This window comes from Lolium perenne, chromosome 6 (genome assembly GCF_019359855.2).
Source record: "Lolium perenne isolate Kyuss_39 chromosome 6, Kyuss_2.0, whole genome shotgun sequence".
Taxonomy (NCBI): Eukaryota; Viridiplantae; Streptophyta; class Magnoliopsida; order Poales; family Poaceae; genus Lolium; species Lolium perenne.
The window spans coordinates 243,149,977-243,168,835 of NC_067249.2; the positions used below are offsets into that span (position 1 = coordinate 243,149,977).

The window sequence follows — 18,859 nt, forward strand, 5'->3', positions numbered from 1 at the left end:
AAGGCAATAAGTTTGTAAAATCTGGTAAAACGGAAGTTAAAATGGAAAAAAATATAAATGTTGCAAGGGCTGGCCAAGTAGGAACTTTGAGCGAAGTGTGCATTTCCAAAAATCTTTTCAAACGTTTAAGTAACAACTACTTAAGGGTTCACTGAACTTGAGAGAACTTTTTTTTGAGATGGAAACCAGAATTCCATTAACTGAACTTGAGAGAACTTGAGAGAACTTTGGTCAAGGGTCACCTGCAATCATTGGCGTTAAATTAAAATAAAATAGCAATGCCGGTAATCCTCGGGCGTTTGTCTTGCAGGGTGCTAACCGGCGACTATGGCGTGTCACAGTCAGATGGCGGGAAACGCAATCGCAGTTGACGCATCATATATAGCTCACCTCAGCCTCACTCCCATGGCGTCCGCCGCACTTCAACATCTGGCACTGTCCCCCGTCGCCGGCAGCCCGCCCCTATGGCGCACACCGCCGCGGTGACAATGGCGCTAGGCCTCACCAAGCCCAACGCCGTGGAGCCGCTCCAGGTATGCATGATTGTGACGCTTCCCAGTGGCCGAAACTGCTTACTGAACTTGCTCGGGATAAGTGTGATCTCGCTCAGCCTCTGCTCTGCTCTCGCAGGTCACTTTCGCCGCCATAGATGTCCAACCATCCGACTGGAAGGGAGACGTGCTGGCAGTCCTGGTCACGGAGAAGGATCTGCTGAGAAGCCCGGGCTCCTCCACGTTCGAGAACGCCGTCCTGCAGAGGCTGGACGGCCAGCTCGGCGGCCTTCTGTCGGAGGCCACAGCGGAGGAGGACTTCGCCGGGAAATCCGGCCAGTCGCTGGTGCTCCGCCTCCAGGGGCAGGGCTTCAAGCGGCTGGGCCTGATCGGTCTCGGCCGGGTCGCCCCGTCCACGGCCGAAGCATGCCGGAGCATCGGCGAGTCCGTCGCGTCGATCGCCAAGTCTGCTCGAGCTGCCAGCGCTGCTGTCGTTCTAGCCTTCCCCGGTGGAATCCAGGAAGAGTTCAAGCTTAATGCTACTGCAGCGATTGCTTCCGGTGCGTGTCGCTGTTGTTTGTGTTCTGGGTTTTTATGGTTTTTTATGGGTAAATAAATTAATTTGATGTTGGAATGGATTGTCTGTGCCCTTTTCAATTGCAGGAATTGTCCTGGGGTTGCATGAGGACAACAGATACAGATCCGAGTCCAAGAAAATGCATCTCAAACAAGTTGATCTCATTGGATTGGGATATGGTCCTGAGGTGGACCAGAGACTCAAACTAGCTCATCATATTTCCTCGGGCGTGATATTCGGAAAAGACCTTGTGAACTCACCTGCTAATGTCCTTACCCCTGGTCAGTAGGCTGCTCAGTCAGACATTTACATGCTCTTCATAGTTGTTTTTCTTTTTGGATAATGGAAAGTTTTATCGATCTCAATGTTGCATGACGTGTTGCAACCGCAAGAGACATACCCGGACTCTGCATACGAAGATGCACACTCACGATATTGATACATCGCAATCCTCTCTGGTTTTCAGTTGTGCTTGCGGAGGAGGCGTCGAATATCGCTTCGACATATAGTGATGTATTCACCGCCACAATATTAGATGAGGAGAGGTGCGGAGAGTTGAAGATGGGCTCCTACCTGGGTGTTGCTGCAGCTTCTGCAAATCCTCCTCGCTTTATTCACCTGTGCTATAAACCTCCTGGTGGGAATATCAAGAGAAAGTTAGCCATTGTGGGCAAGGGTCTAACTTTTGATAGGTCTGTGCCAAGTCCTGCGTATTTTTCTGAATTAACAGTGACGGATGATACCGGATTTAATTATTTAGTCATCTTCAGTATGCTCTGCCTCCCACAGTGGTAGTTCATCATGTGCAGAGGTCGGTAGCTGTTAATCCTAACTCTTAAATTTATCAATTTGTCTTCAGCGGTGGATACAATATCAAGGTTGGACCAATTTGCAGTATTGAGCTGATGAAGTGGGACATGGGAGGCTCTGCCGCGGTATTTGGTGCAGCGAAAGCTTTGGGCCAAATCAAGCCTCCTGGAGTAGAGGTACTTCACTTCTCTCAAATACTTGCGTGTATGAGTAGCCTTTATGTTAGGGTGTACCAGTTTGCTAACCGTTCCCGTTCCACAGGTCCATTTTATTGTTGCTGCCTGTGAAAACATGATTAGTGGGACAGGCATGAGACCTGGTGACATCGTGACTGCTTCTAATGGCAAGACAATCGAGGTATGTTTCTTGTAATGCATCGATCACATGATCCAAAAAGCATAGTTGTGGTGTGATTCTAGTGCTTATCCTGATCTAGTCTTTGCATGTCCTAGGTGTTCAGTTTTTGCACTCATTATGCAAATATATGTTCCTTCAGGTAAACAACACCGATGCAGAGGGGAGGCTCACACTTGCCGACGCTTTGGTCTATGCTTGTAAACAAGGTGTTGACAAGGTAATGCATTGTTTTCTTTAGATGACAAGGTAATGCATTGTAAATATAAGCTCTTTGTCGAAAAAAGATGGCATGTTATGTTCAAATAGCTGCCATGTTTCGATGGTTGTTGTATAACTGTTCATTAGTCTCTACTTCGTATTTCTGATGTAGCTATCACCCTAATAGTACTCAGTCACTTGTTCTAGGCTTCTAGCATCTTCGGATTTTCTAACTTCGAGGCAGTTGTGGTCTACTGGAAGACCATATGGACCATATCTATCTTGCTTGAGTTACTGAATTTTCTGTAACTATTGCATGCAGATTGTAGATCTGGCAACACTAACTGGTGCATGCCGTGTTGCACTTGGTCCTAGCATTGCCGGTAATTTTAATGGCTGCATTTCAGTTCACCCAGTTATTCTGTTCATTCGCTGCACTTGTGTATTAAATGAGCATCTCTGCAGGGATTCTCACACAAAGCGACGAACTCCACGAGGAAGTCACCGCTGCATCTGAGGTATCAGGAGAGAAGTTTTGGAGGCTGCCATTCGAAGAGAGCTACTGGGAATCGATGAAGTCCGGTGTTGCTGACATGCTCAACACCGGTGCTCCACAGGGCGGCGCCATAACTGCTGCACTATTCCTGAAGCAGGTATTTATGTGTGTTAAAACATTTTCGTTGTTATGCTCACTTGCTTACCTCCACTATGATTATGGAATGAAAGTGGAGCATTGTGTTGCCGCCACTTGCCCTTGAGCACTCAATTTCAGCATGCAAGAGAATTTACACATGCCTATATGTGTTGCAGTTTGTCGATGTGAAGGTTCAGTGGATGCACATCGACATTGCCGGGCCAGTTTGGAGCCACAAGAAACGGTCGGCCACCGGATTTGGCGTCGCCACCATGGTAGAGTGGGTTCTCAAGAACTCCTCGTGACTATACCCTTCCCTGGTCCCCCGAGGATGATAACACGTGAGGGGAGAAGTTACATTGTCTAGTGTTCTCTTGTACCAGAGAAGGGAAATTTACAACTGTCCATGTTTTTATACGGAGTGGGTTATAGAATAAGTGAATGCATCTTTGGTGAAACTTCACAAATGTCATCTGCCCATGTTCGATTCCACTGAGAATGCATTGTGTGGATGCATCCAGGGCATGTTAGCTGGTGTCGTCTCGGATCTTAGCTATTTTCACATATTTGCCATTAAGAAGACACACATGCATAGACGATCAATTTTGTTCTGGCAATGTTCAGTACAAGAATGTTGATGATTCAGTGTAAGAATCTATGATTTTTGGTGCACTCTTTTAAGCAGAACAAATCATATAGCCTTGTACTAAGCAGTAGCAAGGAGATGATAGCTTCCTTTTATGCAGATGAAACTCTCATGATACACCTGCCCCACCTGTAATGAGTGTTCTTGTAAGTAACAGCGGATACGACTATTCTGAACACGGTGGGGAACGGAACATAATGGCACATTCATTCACTGTAAGGCATTAGGATTCCATATGACATATGATTTGGAGAAAGCGTGCAGACAATCGGATATCAGTTTCACTGATATACGGGTTTTGCTGATGTGTTAAGGAAGCGAGCGAGATAGCAACGAGATGACAACCTGCATACCTCTCAGCTAATGGTTTTATTCTGCATGTTCTTTCTAAACATGCACGTGCAGAGATATATGTAGAAAGTAACTCGAGTGATTACAGAAACAGTATAAATGGATCTTTGTTCTCTAGCAATGTGATCATATTAGTTATTCAGTTACTAGTCAGGCACCTACAGTACGAGACTTTTGAGACATCATATCTGATCTGATATGGTGCGCTAGGCAGGCTCCAGCAGGTACAATGTTATCAGTACCTACCATAAGTTTATTTTCCAAAATCAACAATCCAATTTGATATTATATAATATACAATTAGAAAACTAATAGGGAGTGACAACAGAAACAAACAACTCACCTATCGGTAGCCTACCTTCATTCTTCTCTCCTGGTTGAAGTACAGAACTAGTTTCCCCTCCCACCAAAGAACCCACTACCCTGCAATTCCGACCTGATTTCATGGCCGAGAAAGGAATACAGAGCACATGCAAGCTCATCATGCATATCGCAACTATTCCGAGCAAGCTCTTATCTCCCTGTGATGCATCAGGTGATCAGGACTTGGTGGCTATTTGCGGACTTGCAGTAAGTTTTTTTTGAAACAGGAGCAAAAGCTTTGTCGCAATCTATTAATTAAGAGAGAATTTTACAAGACCATAAAAGTGCTTTATTACAACGCATGATTTATTATCCCGGCATCATTTCACCCAAATATTTAGCACCCGTTATGACCCATAAACGTGACTCTTTCTCGATCTTATCGAAGACGTGCGAAGGTGCATGCTTGTTGTGGAAGACCCTAGCATTTCACTCATTCTAAACCTCCCAAACGATAAGCAAGGTAAGCGATGCCATCGCCTTGCGATTGAGAGTAGACCCTGCCGACATCATGCTCCACCATTCCGAAGTATTGAGGCCCGCCCATTGATTAGTGTTGATCTCTCGAATGCCAATCCATTCCTTAGTTCGCCTCCAAAGGCGAGTGGTGAAGCCGCAATGGGCAAATAAATGATCGACGGATTCCACACATTGCTTGCAAAGAGGGCATAAGCTACAATTTGGCCACCCTCGCTTCTCCAACCGATCCGCCATCCAAATTCTATTTTGGTTGGCAAGCCAAGCAAAAAACTTCACCTTGAGGGAAGCCCAAGCCTTCCAAACCATTTTGTACATGCTAGTAGATGTTGACCCCAAGAACTGGACCTCCTATGCCGACTTGGCCGAGTATTACAACTTCGTACTACTTTTCATACTATGTAGCTGCTCTTCAGCAAGCCAAGGGTCTGCTTTGTTGCTTGCGGAGGGCGTTCTAGGCGGGGCAGGCGTTGGCGAGCGCAACGAGCGAAAAATGTTGTATGCGTGGGAAAAGAGAAGAGAAGCCGTTACACATCGATAAGGCGCGTCATAAATCGTGTCACCGCCCTCTTGCCTCTCACTCCCTCACCTCACGCCCTCTCCGCTCCTCTTCTCTCTCTCCTTTCGCCAACAACGGTTCCACTGCCACTAGTAGATCGAAGGAAGCTGCTGCGACGGGCGAGTTGCAGGCACTCGAAGCCGTCAACCGGGAGGACTTCATCGACTCGGACGCCGACACCATTTCTCTGAGCTCCTCGTGGTTCATCAATGGTGGTAAGCTCTCAAACCACTCAGAGCCGGTCGGATATGCTTAGATCCGTGTTAGCAACCTTAGTTCTCTACGTAATCGTTGCATGCATAACCAATTTGTATGTTTTTTTGCCGATTTAGGTGGTCAAGCTCAGTTCACGAATAAGTTTATATCTTCTCTTCGTGCGATCGCATATTACCAGATCTACATGTTCATCCATTCGCAGAAGGGTTTAATTTTGCCCGACATTGTAGGATTTGGTTTTTTAGGGTTAGATCTATGCAACATTTGGTTTTTTTTTTTGTACTGTGCATGCCGATGATTTGATCATGCCCAAGGTTGAGTAGGAACATCTCTTGGATGTTTTACCGAACCTTGTACTATGATCATAAAGAATTCTTTATCATACCCTCGAATCAGTAGATCATCTCTTCCCTCGATCTATTTATATGAGGCAGATTGTTTGCATTTCCTTGCATTTGTTTTTCTACATCGGCCAATGATTATACCATGACAAAAACCTAGGAAAGTGGTTAGTGAACCATGTACATTTTTGCTAACAGAAGTGTTTGCAATTTACTAGGTTCGATGACTCCATCCCTAAGTTTATTATGGCCATTTTTATGAAATGAGGCAGATTTTTTGCATGTCATTGAACTTGATTTTTTGCATTGGCCAATTATTATACCATGGAAAAATCCTAGAACACTGGTAAGTGAACCTACATGAGTGTTTGCAGTGTACTAGGTTCACTTACCCCTGCTTGTGATTATATATGGCCAGTTCTATGAAATTAGTCCATCTATTACTTATGTATCATTTGGCGACTGATAAAAATGTCAACGATTTGATTTGTATCTACCTTGTGTTCTATCCAAGAACAATGCTTGTACACCAGCCTAAGTAGACACAAATTCATCTCGTTGACTATTGTATGATGCCTTTCTATGATTGCTCATTTTTTCCAAATCCAACCCAACCTCTCAGCCTAGTCTTCCATGGAAATCTTTCCATCCACTTCTCTCAGCTTGATCATCCATGAGAAGCCGGTGTTGGTCTTCAAATCCAGCCCAACCTTTTTTTTGAGATGAATCCAGTCCAGCCTTGATCGGCTCTTCATGGTAACCTTGTAGGCATCGCCCTCAAGCAACCACGTGCCGTTCTACACTTGATGAGCCTCCACTCCTCTTTAGCCGAGGTGGTACATGGAGATTGCCGATAAAAACAAAAGATGCTAAATCCTTACCAACTAGTTAGATTTTTCCAAAGTGAAATATTTTCGGCAATCATATTAAGTGCTGACTGTGTGGATAATAGTACAATAGTAACTACTTAGGGCTCCTTTGATTCATAGAAAAACAAGAACGTAGGAATAAAAATAAAGAAATACATTTGTACATCCAAGCATGGGTGTGGGTGTTGTCCCAGACCGTTCGATTCTTGGAGATTCGGATTAGATGGTAGGTGAGAGAAAGAATTTTAGCCTTTTCCTCCAATTTTGCAAATCGGGTGGGTCCCAGAAAAACAAGTGGAAAGCCACCCGACACGGCTTTTGTAGGCACGATTTCCGGAGCAGAGCCTAGCGATTCCTCTCTCCCGACGCACACCCTGTTCCTCACCTCTGTTCTTGTCCACCATCCTCTCCTAGTCTCCTCCCCTCCCTTTTCCCCGCGTCTTCATTGTTTTTGTCACCTAGCACCATGTCTCAGTCCGTCGGATGTAGCAGTTGCGGTGGCGGTTGCGGCGACGGATGCAGCGGCGCCGTGGCCGGCTCCGGTGACGGTGGCGGCTCTGGCCAGGCATGGACTCACGCGGCCGTCCCTAGGGGCTCCGTCCTGGCCTGGTGTGGATGCGGTCGGTCCCTGCCGCCAACTGCTCCCAGTCCATGGAGGGCGGCGCCAGTGATCTCTCCGGATGGTCCTCAGCTCCAGGGAGAGAGCGGCTCGCCGTCGACGGCCGCACGCACACGTAAGATGGTCCTCAGCTCCAGGGAGAGAGCTGATCGCCGTCGACGGCCGCACGCATACGTACCTGAACTTCACGTCGCGGGCCGAGCTGCTCGCCGTCGAGGACTACACGCACGCTGATGGATTTCACATCCGCGGCCGAGCTGCTCGCCATCGACGGCCACACGCACGCGCACCTGGACTGCACGTCAGCGGCTGAGCTGCTCGCCGCTGGCGGCCGCACGCACAACTTCACGTCGCCGGCCATTGTCCTTTGCGCCGTGTTGTTTCAGATAGTAATTACGCTGGCTGCCTATGCGATTGCAGCTCAGTAATGTAAAGACTTAAGTTGCAAATGTATCTAAAATTCTAAATTAACGCCTAAGTTTGTAGCTTAATGTATCTAGTATCCAATCATGGAAAAGCCAGCTGAATGAATACTACTCCTATGTGATTGCTAGATTGGCATTTTCGTCAGGAACACTCTACTTTTGTGTTTGGAAACAAGACACCATATCCAGTTGAGAGCAGCTTTTGTTCTTTACAAACTGAATATTTTTTTAGATCAACTCAAACTGAATATCTAGGACGATCTAACTCGCCTGGTAAGACAAAATGTCCCTCCTGGACCTGTCCCGCCCGCCGACCATAAACTGATAATAATCTGCAAGGAGCCAGATATGTGTCGATGGCAGCAACGACGAGGCGCAAGAAGCAGGCTGCTGCGGAGTCCTCCCACTGGATCTCATTGGCCGCGTCCACCCCCGTCTTCCACTCCGATGCCAGCTCTGCAATTCCCGTCTCCACCTCGTCTCTGTTCCTCGACAGCATTCTCCCATCATGGTCGGCTTCATCTCCGTGACGACCCTTATGCAGCTGGTCCGGCCGTCGACCGTCTTACGGTGATGTGGTCGCTGGCGCCGACGTACCGCTCAACCAGCTCCCATGTGGCGTGCGCGCGGCATGGTTGAGAGCGGACGTGCACGTCCATCCTCCCGGCGGCCCGGCTGCCGCAGCACGACAATAGGCCGTTGGTGAAGTTAAGAAGACATGCGATCTTCACCTCCCCGGGTGGCTGTCGGCGCCCTATAATGTTGCCGCAGCCGTCGTCAGCGGTTCGGGCTGACGGAGAACATGGCCAGCCATTGTCTGCACGCAGCGCACGAGGCCGTAAGTACAAAGGCAGAACACACAAGAAAGGGGAAAGAGGACATATTTTGGTTCGGCGCGACGGTGTACTGTACCTGAGCGAGAGCGGCGGCGCGGTGGAAATGGCGCTAGGCCACGAGGGGCGTGGTGGAGCTGTCAGGCCTCCCGGCGGCGCGGTGTGCGACGCAGCAGCCGCCGCGCCCACGGAAGATTGCCGGCAGGGAAAGCGGCAGCGCGGTGGAGATGGCTCTATTCCAGGCCTCTCGGCGGCGCGGTGGAGCTGACAGGCTTCCTGGCGGCAGTGATTGCCTGCACGTTGCCGAATTCGTCGTCAACACACCAGCAAGGCAAAGGAGAGGGCGAGAGAAGAAATGGAGTTCTGGCGACATGAAAGAGAGCAGCAGCGCATCCGTTACATACTTACATGTGCGCGTGGCAAAGGCAAAGGAGAGGGGGGAGAGAATACAAGCGGTACAGAGCAGGGGCGTCGTCGACACCCAACTCTTGCTCATCAGCAACGGCGGGCAGCGGCATGCTTGAAGAACGCAGGCGCGCAAGGTGGAGGGCGGTTGAGTTGGCTGGAGTGACGATTTGGGCAGAGCATCTTGAGGTAGTGACGGCGGCGAGAGCGATGAAATCAATGGCGTCCGGGACGGCTCTCTATTTTCGATAGCAGGCAACATGCAGCTTCTCTACCTACCGAGGTCTAGGCCATGACATGTACCTACCCGAAAAAGCAAAGCTGTCCGCGGGTCAGGCGCAGCCAAGCATGGAGAAAAGTAAGACACGATGGGAGAGATGGGACAGATTAAATGAGAGGTGGAAAAGGAAAATGGTCACACGTCCAACATGAGCGATCATCTCGAGGACAAGATCAATGGTCAAAGTAACACCCACACCCATACGTGGGTGCACAAAATCCACACTCATAAAAATATTATAGAGTTGGGATGCCATTTGTACTTGAATACGGAGTACTATAGTTAATTTTAGTGAAGGATTTTGTTGTGAGGTCTTGTTGTATGCTATTTCCTTCACAATTTAGACTATAATATTTCAGTGAGATTATTTCTTATAAGATATGATCCTATTCCTACAAATTTAGAGTTTTTTTAATAGGATTTCAAGCCTACATAGATCTTTTGGGCCCGTGCCAACCCACAAGCTAGTGCTTTTGTCCCAACATCTCGTGGTCGTCATTGGGGTGTTCTTTATGCCGCTCGATGTGGCGCCTAAAATGATTAGGAATGGGCCAGCCCATTTAGGTTCCTCCGCCCTTCGCTGCTCCATTGGCTGCTTCCTTAGCTGTTTTTTTACGTGAATAAAACTAAAATGCGAGAGAAGAAAAAAAACTGAAAATTTTCAAAATCTGAACATTTTTTAAAAGCCGTACAGTTTTCAAATTTGGACGTTTCCTATTTTAAACATTTTCATATATAAAGATTTTTAAAAACCGAAAAATATCGGTAAGAACAACAAAATAATCCGAACGCAAAAACCAGGAAGAAAAAACAGAAACTAGACAGAAACAGAAAACCGACCAAATCGACCAAAAACCGGACCAAAATGGGGAAACCGGGTGCGCGCCGCGTAGAGCGGCATATAGGGGTTTCCGCCGTCATCCCTGTTCTGCTTTTCCTTCCCGCTTGCGCGCCCGAAAAAATCGAAACTTTCCTCAAGAATCACCTCCCCGCCCACCTCACCAAGCAGGCAGACATGGCGGAGGAGCAGATGGAGGAGGCGGCGTCGTCGTCCGCAGCGGCTTCCGGCACGCCGTTCCAGCTCCAGTTCGACAAGCCCATCCCCTTCCAGGTTCGCGTCCCCCTTCCCCCCCCTCCACCCCCACCCCTAGCCGAAACGCCGCGCGCGCGCACGAGCTCGCCTCGATGCTTCACCAATCGAGCCTGATCTGCATCCATCCAGGTTTCTGCGTCCTAGTACGCGGTATCGTTGATCCGAGCCAGGTTTTCAATCGCGGGAGGTCACGGGTGTATTGGGCTGGTCGTCCACTGCACGCGTGCCAACCGTTTGCTGAAATTCCTACCAAGGTTTGGTCCGAACCTAGTAGCCATTGCACGCTATTGAGACGGGCCTTCTTGGGTTCAGAGGTTATCCGATTCACCTGACCTCAACGTGATCCGGGACCATGCTATTTTACTAATATAGAGCGACAATCGCCGCCACACTCTATTACTTTCAGCTTCAACATTTGCGTCTGGTGATCCATTTTCGTCCTTGTAGTCATGCTTGATCCATCTGATTTCTCTTTTATACCCTATATATGCAATATCGACATTCCTTATGCAGCAGCAAAGTAAACAGCAAACACACAGATCCGGCATTTGTTGCTGCTGAATGAATTTCACGGTTCACCTATTTATGTAATATGTACTGCGCGCAATTTTTTCATTTTCTGTTATTTACTCGTTGTTGATTCATATTAATATGATCCATTAGAAATTAACTCGCACATGTTTTGCAATTTTTAGATAAAACTGGCTGAGTGGAATCCAGAGAAGGATCTGCTTGCTATGGTTACTGATGACTCCAAGGTTCTCCTCCATCGCTTCAATTGGCAACGGCTATGGACTATATCCCCTGGTTGCTACCCTCTCACACCTCGGTGCTCACATTATCGCATCACCTTTTTTGAGCTGGAAAATAAGCAATAGTTTATTGATATTTCCTCATTCTCACTATGCTGGAAGAAGCACATGCCATTTGTTGGTGTGCACCATGTCATGCTTTGCAAATTCATATTCGGAAGAAGTGAGATCTGTGCTCATTGACATCCTCCACTAGCTGGGACAGCTCAGTGCGCACTTTGTTTTGAAGTATTATCGCACTTGCACCTTTAGGGGTTTATTGGAATACAGGATTCGAAACATGCATGAATATGAAAAAATTTAGGTTGAGATGTCACGACTTGATGGATCCTATGGGAATTTGCAAACATGGCTCTTTAGACCTCCCCAATATTTTTCTGGAATTTAAAGATAGAGAAGCTGAATGCATGACACGAAGGAAGAGTTCTACCAAGCCTAACCTCTTGTAGAAATCCTATGAAATTGGAATGTTGGAAGCACTCCATAGGAATTTTGGTAGTCTCATTCCTTTGATCAGAAGGGTCTCTATATAAAAATCCATATGGATTAAACATACAAAATACCTCCAATCTAAAGGGCCCCTTAATTACTCAGTAGTTAAATTGACAGTGTCTGTTCTCAAGTTAAGAAAAGGTTGCAGACAATAATTTTGTTTCTTATTTTCCAGGGAAGTGCATCACATCTATTTGCTGGAGCCCTGATGGTAAAGTAGTAGCGCTTGGTACAGAAGATGGTTTGGTTCTTTTGCATGATGTTGAGGTACGTATGCCGAAAGTAACGAGTAGATAATATTAATGCGTACTTTCTTTGTTGCTGGACATTCGTTCATACTTCATGCAAACCTGTATGGTTCCTTTTTATGATTTGATAATGGTTCTTTTCTTGTTTTGATCTTCATCCTTGATAACTTTTATGTATGCAACTATTAAGAGATCAGTGGGAGCACATGCTCTCAAAGACCTCTAACACAACTATGTGCATACATATGGGCATCTGAATCTTCTCCCCGAAATATAAATGTCTCAGCAATATAATGAAGTGGCCAGTTGATGCTAAAACCAGACATATTGGCACAACACATTTTCAAATTTGTGACCTATTGCAACTTCATCATAACCAACTTCATGGTATCAATTTATTTATCATTGTGTGCAGTAGTTATTGTAAAACTCTTTCTATGCTCTCTGACAGCCATAGTGTAAGTCAATAACCTGTTATATGTTTTGACACTTATGCATGATGTTGTGATTTTTTGTTAATATCGAAATGATCTCGCATGCTAATTGCAGAATGGCAAGATGTTACGAAGTACTAAGTCTCACGATGTCGCCGTTGTATGTTTGAATTGGGTGGAAGATGAACCACTCTCAAGGGTATGTTATTTCATTTTTCATTTAAAAAACATTTACTCTATTTATTCAAGATATTGCTTGTTAAATACGGCATATCTTGCATCTTGTTGTAATATACTCAAAGCTATCCAGTGAAACTTGCAACTACAGATGATCAACTCATGCAAGCATTTTGCACTCATTGAAAATAGTGTAGGGTTTCAGTTAAAATGTTATTTACTAGAGCCTTCTGCTAACCAGTGCAGACTGACAAGGATGACCTGTTATCTTATGAAGACCGCACAACCCGTTTCTTTCCTCCTGCTCCCGTGATGCCTAGGGTAGGTGGGCTAAATTCAGGGGATACTGGTCTTGCGGATGAGAATGAAGAAGCCATTCAGGCGTTTTCAAGTGCTTTCTGTCAACGTTTTAATATTCTGTCCAGTGGTGATAAAGATGGTTGCATTTGCTTCAGTATTTTTGGAATATTTCCAGTTGGAAAGATAGTAAGTACACACCATTAGTGTTCCTCTACATTTAATGTCAATAGAAACTTTTATGTTTGCTTTCTTTTGATTCTGACGGCTGTTCTTATCATATCTTTGACATTTCAGAACATAAATAAGGTTCCAATTCATGTACAATTCTCTCAATATAAAACCAGTTACCGACTCCAGGGTGCTTCCATAAGCAAGGTCATTAATTTATCACTTCTTAGATTCCTATGCATGTCTCAGTCTGCTGGATATGATATTCTGAACAATCATTGTTCTTTACATTAGGTATCTTTATCCACAAACCTCCATCAGTTGGTTCTTCTGTGCTGTGGAAAGCTGATTAATACTGAGAAACTTTCTATCAGTAAAGATATTTCTGTTGGGTTACATTGCGTGCACCTGGATACTTCTATCTTTTCCAACAGGTAACGGCATATCAGCTCCATTGCCTTTTAATGGCTTCTGTCATTTTTTAGAAACCGTTATCTTGTTATGGTCTTGTACGGAATAAAAGAGATCCACAGAAGTTGCTAGAATAACAAATTCCCACGAAACAGGGTTATTCAGTCATCTTGAAATTTTACTATTTTCATTGGTCAAATATCTCTAAAACATAGCAGCAGTGTTTCATTACTAAAGATTGTAAGTATATTGACTGCTGTACTGTTCGTACTAAAATTGATCAAATAAAGACTTCTGTTTTCTGTTTGTGTTATCACCAATCAATGTTGTGAAGGAAAAATGAGCTCCATCAGGTGTCCCAACAAGCGTCAAGTATTCAGGATCTGGTCGAAGTTGTCCGCGCCTCCATATCGATGATGTCCAAACAATGGTCAAATGCTATGAACTTATTTCATGAGAAATTTAGCGCCTTGCCTTCTCTCATCACTGCCCATGGTATGATTGATATCTGTCGAAGCCATAACCATAAAAAATCACATACCTTTATTTTGCCTTGGTGCTGAAAGTTTTTGACTGTTTACAGGGATGGAATCTAGCTCTGAGGATGAGTTTTTGAGTCTTTTGTTTGGGACACGTACAAGTCCAGCGCTACACCAATTTCTAGTCAGCTCCCTTGGTGAAGTGGTATTTGTTTCTGCGGCCACAACTTGCATACCTTATTTTCTTGTGTAACCTGTCTAAATTGTCATTTCATATGTGAAAGGGTCTCAAGAGGATAGCTAAGGCTATTGACAGTGCTGGAAGAGAACTTCGTATTGTTGTCAGTGAGCATCTTCAGGTAAGCTACTACATACCGATGCACCAGCAACATATATCTGTACTGTTCTCTGCATTTTGGGTTCATTTCTAGTTGACACTGGAGTTTATAGGGCAGCTTCACATCTTTCTGCTACAATCAGTGGAGTGCCTGTTATACTCTTAGTGTTTACTAGTTTGGTGACTTGGTGACTAAAAGGAATAGTGACTCAAACCAGGAAGGGCTGTTAGTATGTTGTAATAACATAACAATATTAATTTGCTGAATGGTGATAAAGTCATACAGTTCTCTAAATGGAGGCCAGGCCATCTCAGTTGACCGGACTAAACATGTGCTATACTTAGAACCTGTTTCTAGTTTCTGTTATTAAAATTGAGTTGCTTGCTTATATGTTTTTAATCTATAGCCTGCAGTCGAAATTATTTCATTCAGACTTGCAGAACTGAGAGGTCTTGCAAGATGGCGTTCACGATTTCAGAACATTGGGTTAGATGAAAAGCTTATGGATGGTGTAACTGAGAAAGTAGGGATGCTGATTGTGCAAGTCGAGCGCTTTTCTAGGGTTGCAGCTACAGTTCTTTATCTGGTATTTTTTTTTTCTTGTTGCGTGTTTTGTTGTTTTTATCAAATTTCGATGAAAATTGAGACTTTCGCCCTTTTAAATTGAAGCTCCTTCCTGAACAAGTAGGCATATCATTTTCCTATATATTTTTGTATGTTCAGTTATGATTACTTGATTAGCGTTCATGCTGTACCTTTGGAGTTTATCATGTCGTAACTTTCATTGATTTATTGACTTTCCAGTTTCAAAATTTCTTCAGCTGGGTATTGAAGTGTGTTAAGATATTATTAAGTGAACCAACTGATCAAGTACCACCAGCAAACAGGTTTATGTCTTTTCTTCTATTGTTCTTTTCACTTTCATGTCATGAATCAACACTTTGTTATTAACTACCAGGGGATCGTCTTTTTGTAGTGAACTTGTGGTGATTTTTCTGAAGTTTCTTCTTGATAAAAATCCAATCAAACAGTTACTCGAAACAGATCAGATATTTGAATGTGATATGTAAGTAGATGCTACTTGTTGATTTATGTTTTATAGTCTTTATTTAAACCATGTGTATAATTTTGAAGATTTGTGGTACCTATTCCCAAGTTGTTATTTACTTATCTGTAAACATAAGTGCATGGTTATATCTGGACACGGATAGGTTGTGCTATTACACTATGGAAGTTTTCGTAGATGCAGTTAACTCTTAGAAGGAACTAGTCTTGAAATATACTATATTTTTTGTGACATTTCCTGTATGCTAAGTGTCTTTGTGTTGCTAACTGCACTACTTAAAAAGAAACAAAATTCCTGCATTTATATGTATACCACTTCACTCTAGAAGATTTTGGCATTGGTGTCATAAAGTTAAAGATTTATGCTACATATTCCCATGTTGTGATGATGCGTTGCTAACTTGCTATATTCTTTAATTGTGTTCAACACCTATTTTTTTCAGAGATACTGCAAGACAAGTTGAGCAGCTAGTAGTTTTCGGAGGATTTACGGACACCCAATTTTTGGAAAGGAGTTTGGCCAAACAATTTAGCGAATTGGAAGAAAGGTAAATCGATTTGTTGCTTAAGATTATTTGCCAGTACATGTGCTAGATTGCTTGAGGTTGAACGTGTTTCAACTTAATGTACTGTCAGTCAAGTCTTTGTGCAGCCACTTACAACAGACGGAACAACTTTAAATATGTTCCTTTGTTGTTTAAAAATAAACAATTTTTCCTTTCTGTGAACCATTTTTATGCTATGTTAACAACTCTTTATCCCATGTTATTTAGCTTGAAGGAGGCTTTCTTGATGCCATTCACCACCATTTCTTCGCAAATACATTGTCAAGGATTGCTTCCTCTTTACCCTGTTACATCGTCTGAGGCCTTGTCATCAACCTGTACCGCATCGTCAATTTCCTTCTATAAGGTTTATGTTCATTTTGGTGATTTCTTCCTAACACATCAATAACATGGTCCTGAAGTGAACATACTCATTGTTTATTTCAATGTTTATCGGCAACTTATTCTGTGCATGCTTTGCAATGGGTCAATGATCTGCCGCTCTTCAAAGTCTTAATTGTTTCCTCAAACTAGCAGGATGAAGATTCTCAGCATAGCCCGTGTTCATATAGCTTGACTGACTACATATGCTTCAAGATACCTGATGGATCGTTAAATTTAAGAAATTGCATTGGTGTGATAAAGAACTTCTGCAACTCACGCAGTACCATCAGCACACCATCACTTTCAGGTTTTCTGCTGCGTATGCCTGACGAATATGAGTGTGTTGATCTGTCTCTTTACAAGGTATTACCTGTTGCAACTATTGAGGCAGTACATTGGTTTTGTAGATCAGTTGCATAGCTTACAAAAGAAATTGTTATGCACAGGACAACCAGGTGGTCTTACTGCTGAGTGGAAAGTTCAGTTCTGAAAGTCCGGGAAGATCTTTGATGGTTATGCTGCAGATAGAAAACTTTCCTTTTTCACAGCTCTCAAGAACACTCCCTACAAATTGTAACAGTCTCCAAGAATTGGTGGTATGAATTTTCTTAACGAGAAGAGTGAACTACTGAAATAAATTACTTCAAAAATCAAACTAGTCAAATTAATAATTAATAATCACAACAAGATAGAGAACTTTTACTGGATCTATAAATTGGAATTGACAAGAATCCATTTTCTATTATTTTACTTGTTATTTGATTATAAGGACATACAACGCCTTGGGAAATCTTGATCTAGTTAAATAAACATGCTTCTTGAAGTTGACCTTATTACTTTTACTGTCAAATAGTAATGGTGCTAATTTTCTTGCCATGAACATGTATAGGCACTGGAACTCCAATTGGACACAGATCATGGAAAAGTTCGTAGCATACCTCACCTTTTGTCTACTCCGCTGGCAGTCAGTGGTAGGTTGAGCATTTATTTGCACGCATGAATTTTAGTTGCTATGTAACGTTAAATAACCAGTAATGGCTGGAACTCTTTTTTTCCTGCAGCCTCAAGAGGAGTGGCTTGCATCTTCTCGTCACGGAGGCATGCTTTGGTCTATATCCTTGATGAGGATGAGGACGAGGGCGAGGATGAAGATTCTGAGATGGAGTGACCTTGGTACAACACCCATTAGCTTAAGCTCGCCATGCAGAAGTACCGCACACCACAGCATGCTGAAAACCAAGCAGAAATAGCTGCCACGATGGGCAACCTGCATTCATGATTGGCGTGGCCTAGCACATGACATGCTGAAATTAGGCCCCTTCAGTTCTCACGACTATGCAGAATTGCCGATGCTTGCTCTGATTCCGATTTCTGAAGCTGTTTTAGACCTCCTCAGTTGCTGCTACTCAGACCTCGGGGACACATGCAGAGCAAACTAGGACTGTAACTGGTCCCCCTGGACAAGATGGTGTTGTAGCAGAAATGTGCCTAGTTTAACTATTAATCGTGCGACTGTTAAACATGGTTAAGAATATCTCATGTAACTCCAGGACAGGACTGAAGAGCATGTTAGTGTGATGCGGCCAACGAGTTGGAGTTGTTCTGTAGCGTTTGAGGCGAGGTAGCCTATGTTGTATTTATAGAGAAAAATTGTTTTGGATCTAACAAGCTGGTAGTTGAATTAGGCCCAGTTCTTTTGGCGGCTTCTCGGAGAAGCTGCCCTACCCCCAGCTTCCTGTGAAAGCTGATGACAAAATTTTGTGAGGCTTCCAAATTAGTTTAGCCTTAGCTATTCTAGAAGCCTCGGAAAATTTTAGCACAAACACTGCACGGGGCGATCTCTCATTTCTTCCACATAGCTCGTTGAGAGTCCACCGTCCCAGCTTTCCAGATCCCGCCCTGAAGCAGCACAAGGCTGTGGAGGAACTAACTCCATCGTGTTGCTACAACGTGGACAACACAATTATTGAAGGAACCGCTTCAATGTGATGCGCTAGATATCGCTCTAGGGGCGGGGTTGTCAAGAGTTCAATCCAAAACTCTCAACACTCAAGATGTAGTCCAAGATCTAAGATAGAACACAAGGTTCCATTTATTTGATAGGTAGGAGGTACATAGTCCGATTTCATAGGTAGAGGTTGGACCTCTATTTATAGGCTGCATGAGCCTTCAGTACTTAGCTCTACTCACAACTAGAGTGTTCTAGAGAACACTACGTAGGCTAGGAAAAGAAACACACAACCTAGTTACAACTCATAGCTAGAACACTCTAGAAATCACTATACCACATATGACTATAGGACCAAACTACCTAGAATATAATAGAAGTGTGTAGAAGCTAGTACTAGATTTTAGTCGGTTCTATTTTTTATTTTTTCTTTTGTCCCTTATTATCCTCCCCTGCTTGTTTAGAACTTGGACCTCGAGTTATCTTCATAGAGTGCTTGTTCTCGATGATAAAG

At 44.1% G+C, this 18,859-nt stretch overlaps 2 protein-coding genes across 5 annotated transcripts; both read left to right on the forward strand.

The window, feature by feature from the left end:
* The first annotated feature begins 238 nt into the window (after positions 1 to 238).
* On the forward strand, positions 239 to 3,705 carry LOC127305667 (leucine aminopeptidase 2, chloroplastic). The gene is made up of 10 exons (XM_051336177.2): positions 239 to 533; positions 631 to 1,051; positions 1,155 to 1,349; positions 1,535 to 1,760; positions 1,928 to 2,054; positions 2,140 to 2,235; positions 2,375 to 2,452; positions 2,756 to 2,816; positions 2,899 to 3,086; positions 3,244 to 3,705. Exons 1-10 carry the CDS (start codon positions 465 to 467, stop codon positions 3,370 to 3,372), a joined length of 1,590 nt encoding a protein of 529 aa, XP_051192137.1. The 5' UTR covers positions 239 to 464; the 3' UTR covers positions 3,373 to 3,705.
* Positions 3,706 to 10,377: 6,672 nt separating this feature from the next.
* On the forward strand, positions 10,378 to 18,081 carry LOC127305666 (anaphase-promoting complex subunit 4). Of its 4 annotated transcripts, none has more exons than XM_051336173.2 (19): positions 10,381 to 10,562; positions 11,240 to 11,351; positions 12,024 to 12,115; positions 12,646 to 12,729; positions 12,954 to 13,193; positions 13,302 to 13,382; positions 13,470 to 13,609; positions 13,921 to 14,081; positions 14,170 to 14,270; positions 14,350 to 14,424; positions 14,810 to 14,989; positions 15,208 to 15,290; positions 15,380 to 15,469; positions 15,912 to 16,016; positions 16,242 to 16,380; positions 16,548 to 16,760; positions 16,844 to 16,993; positions 17,287 to 17,368; positions 17,459 to 18,081. In XM_051336173.2, the coding sequence occupies exons 1-19, from the start codon at positions 10,467 to 10,469 to the stop codon at positions 17,563 to 17,565; spliced, it is 2,331 nt and encodes a 776-aa protein (XP_051192133.1). In that variant the 5' UTR covers positions 10,381 to 10,466; the 3' UTR covers positions 17,566 to 18,081. The 4 variants fall into 4 exon arrangements, with proteins under 4 accessions (XP_051192136.1, XP_051192133.1, XP_051192134.1 ...); XM_051336174.2 differs by having other exon boundaries at positions 10,382 to 10,562; positions 16,551 to 16,760; XM_051336175.1 differs by lacking the exons at positions 10,381 to 10,562; positions 11,240 to 11,351; positions 12,024 to 12,115 and having other exon boundaries at positions 12,949 to 13,193.
* The last annotated feature ends 778 nt before the right edge of the window (positions 18,082 to 18,859 follow it).

Bases quoted from the DNA above. Each gene is read 5' to 3' on its own strand.
- LOC127305666 (XM_051336173.2), top strand. From the start codon at position 10,467: ATGGCGGAGGAGCAGATGGAGGAGGCGGCGTCGTCGTCCGCAGCGGCT. The intron at 13,610-13,920 runs GTAACGGCATAT...AATGTTGTGAAG, and splicing joins ACTTCTATCTTTTCCAACAG to GAAAAATGAGCTCCATCAGG. The intron at 15,291-15,379 runs GTTTATGTCTTT...GTCTTTTTGTAG, and splicing joins CAAGTACCACCAGCAAACAG to TGAACTTGTGGTGATTTTTC.
- LOC127305667 (XM_051336177.2), top strand. From the start codon at position 465: ATGGCGCACACCGCCGCGGTGACAATGGCGCTAGGCCTCACCAAGCCC. The intron at 1,761-1,927 runs GTCTGTGCCAAG...ATTTGTCTTCAG, and splicing joins AAGGGTCTAACTTTTGATAG to CGGTGGATACAATATCAAGG. The intron at 2,055-2,139 runs GTACTTCACTTC...CCCGTTCCACAG, and splicing joins TCAAGCCTCCTGGAGTAGAG to GTCCATTTTATTGTTGCTGC.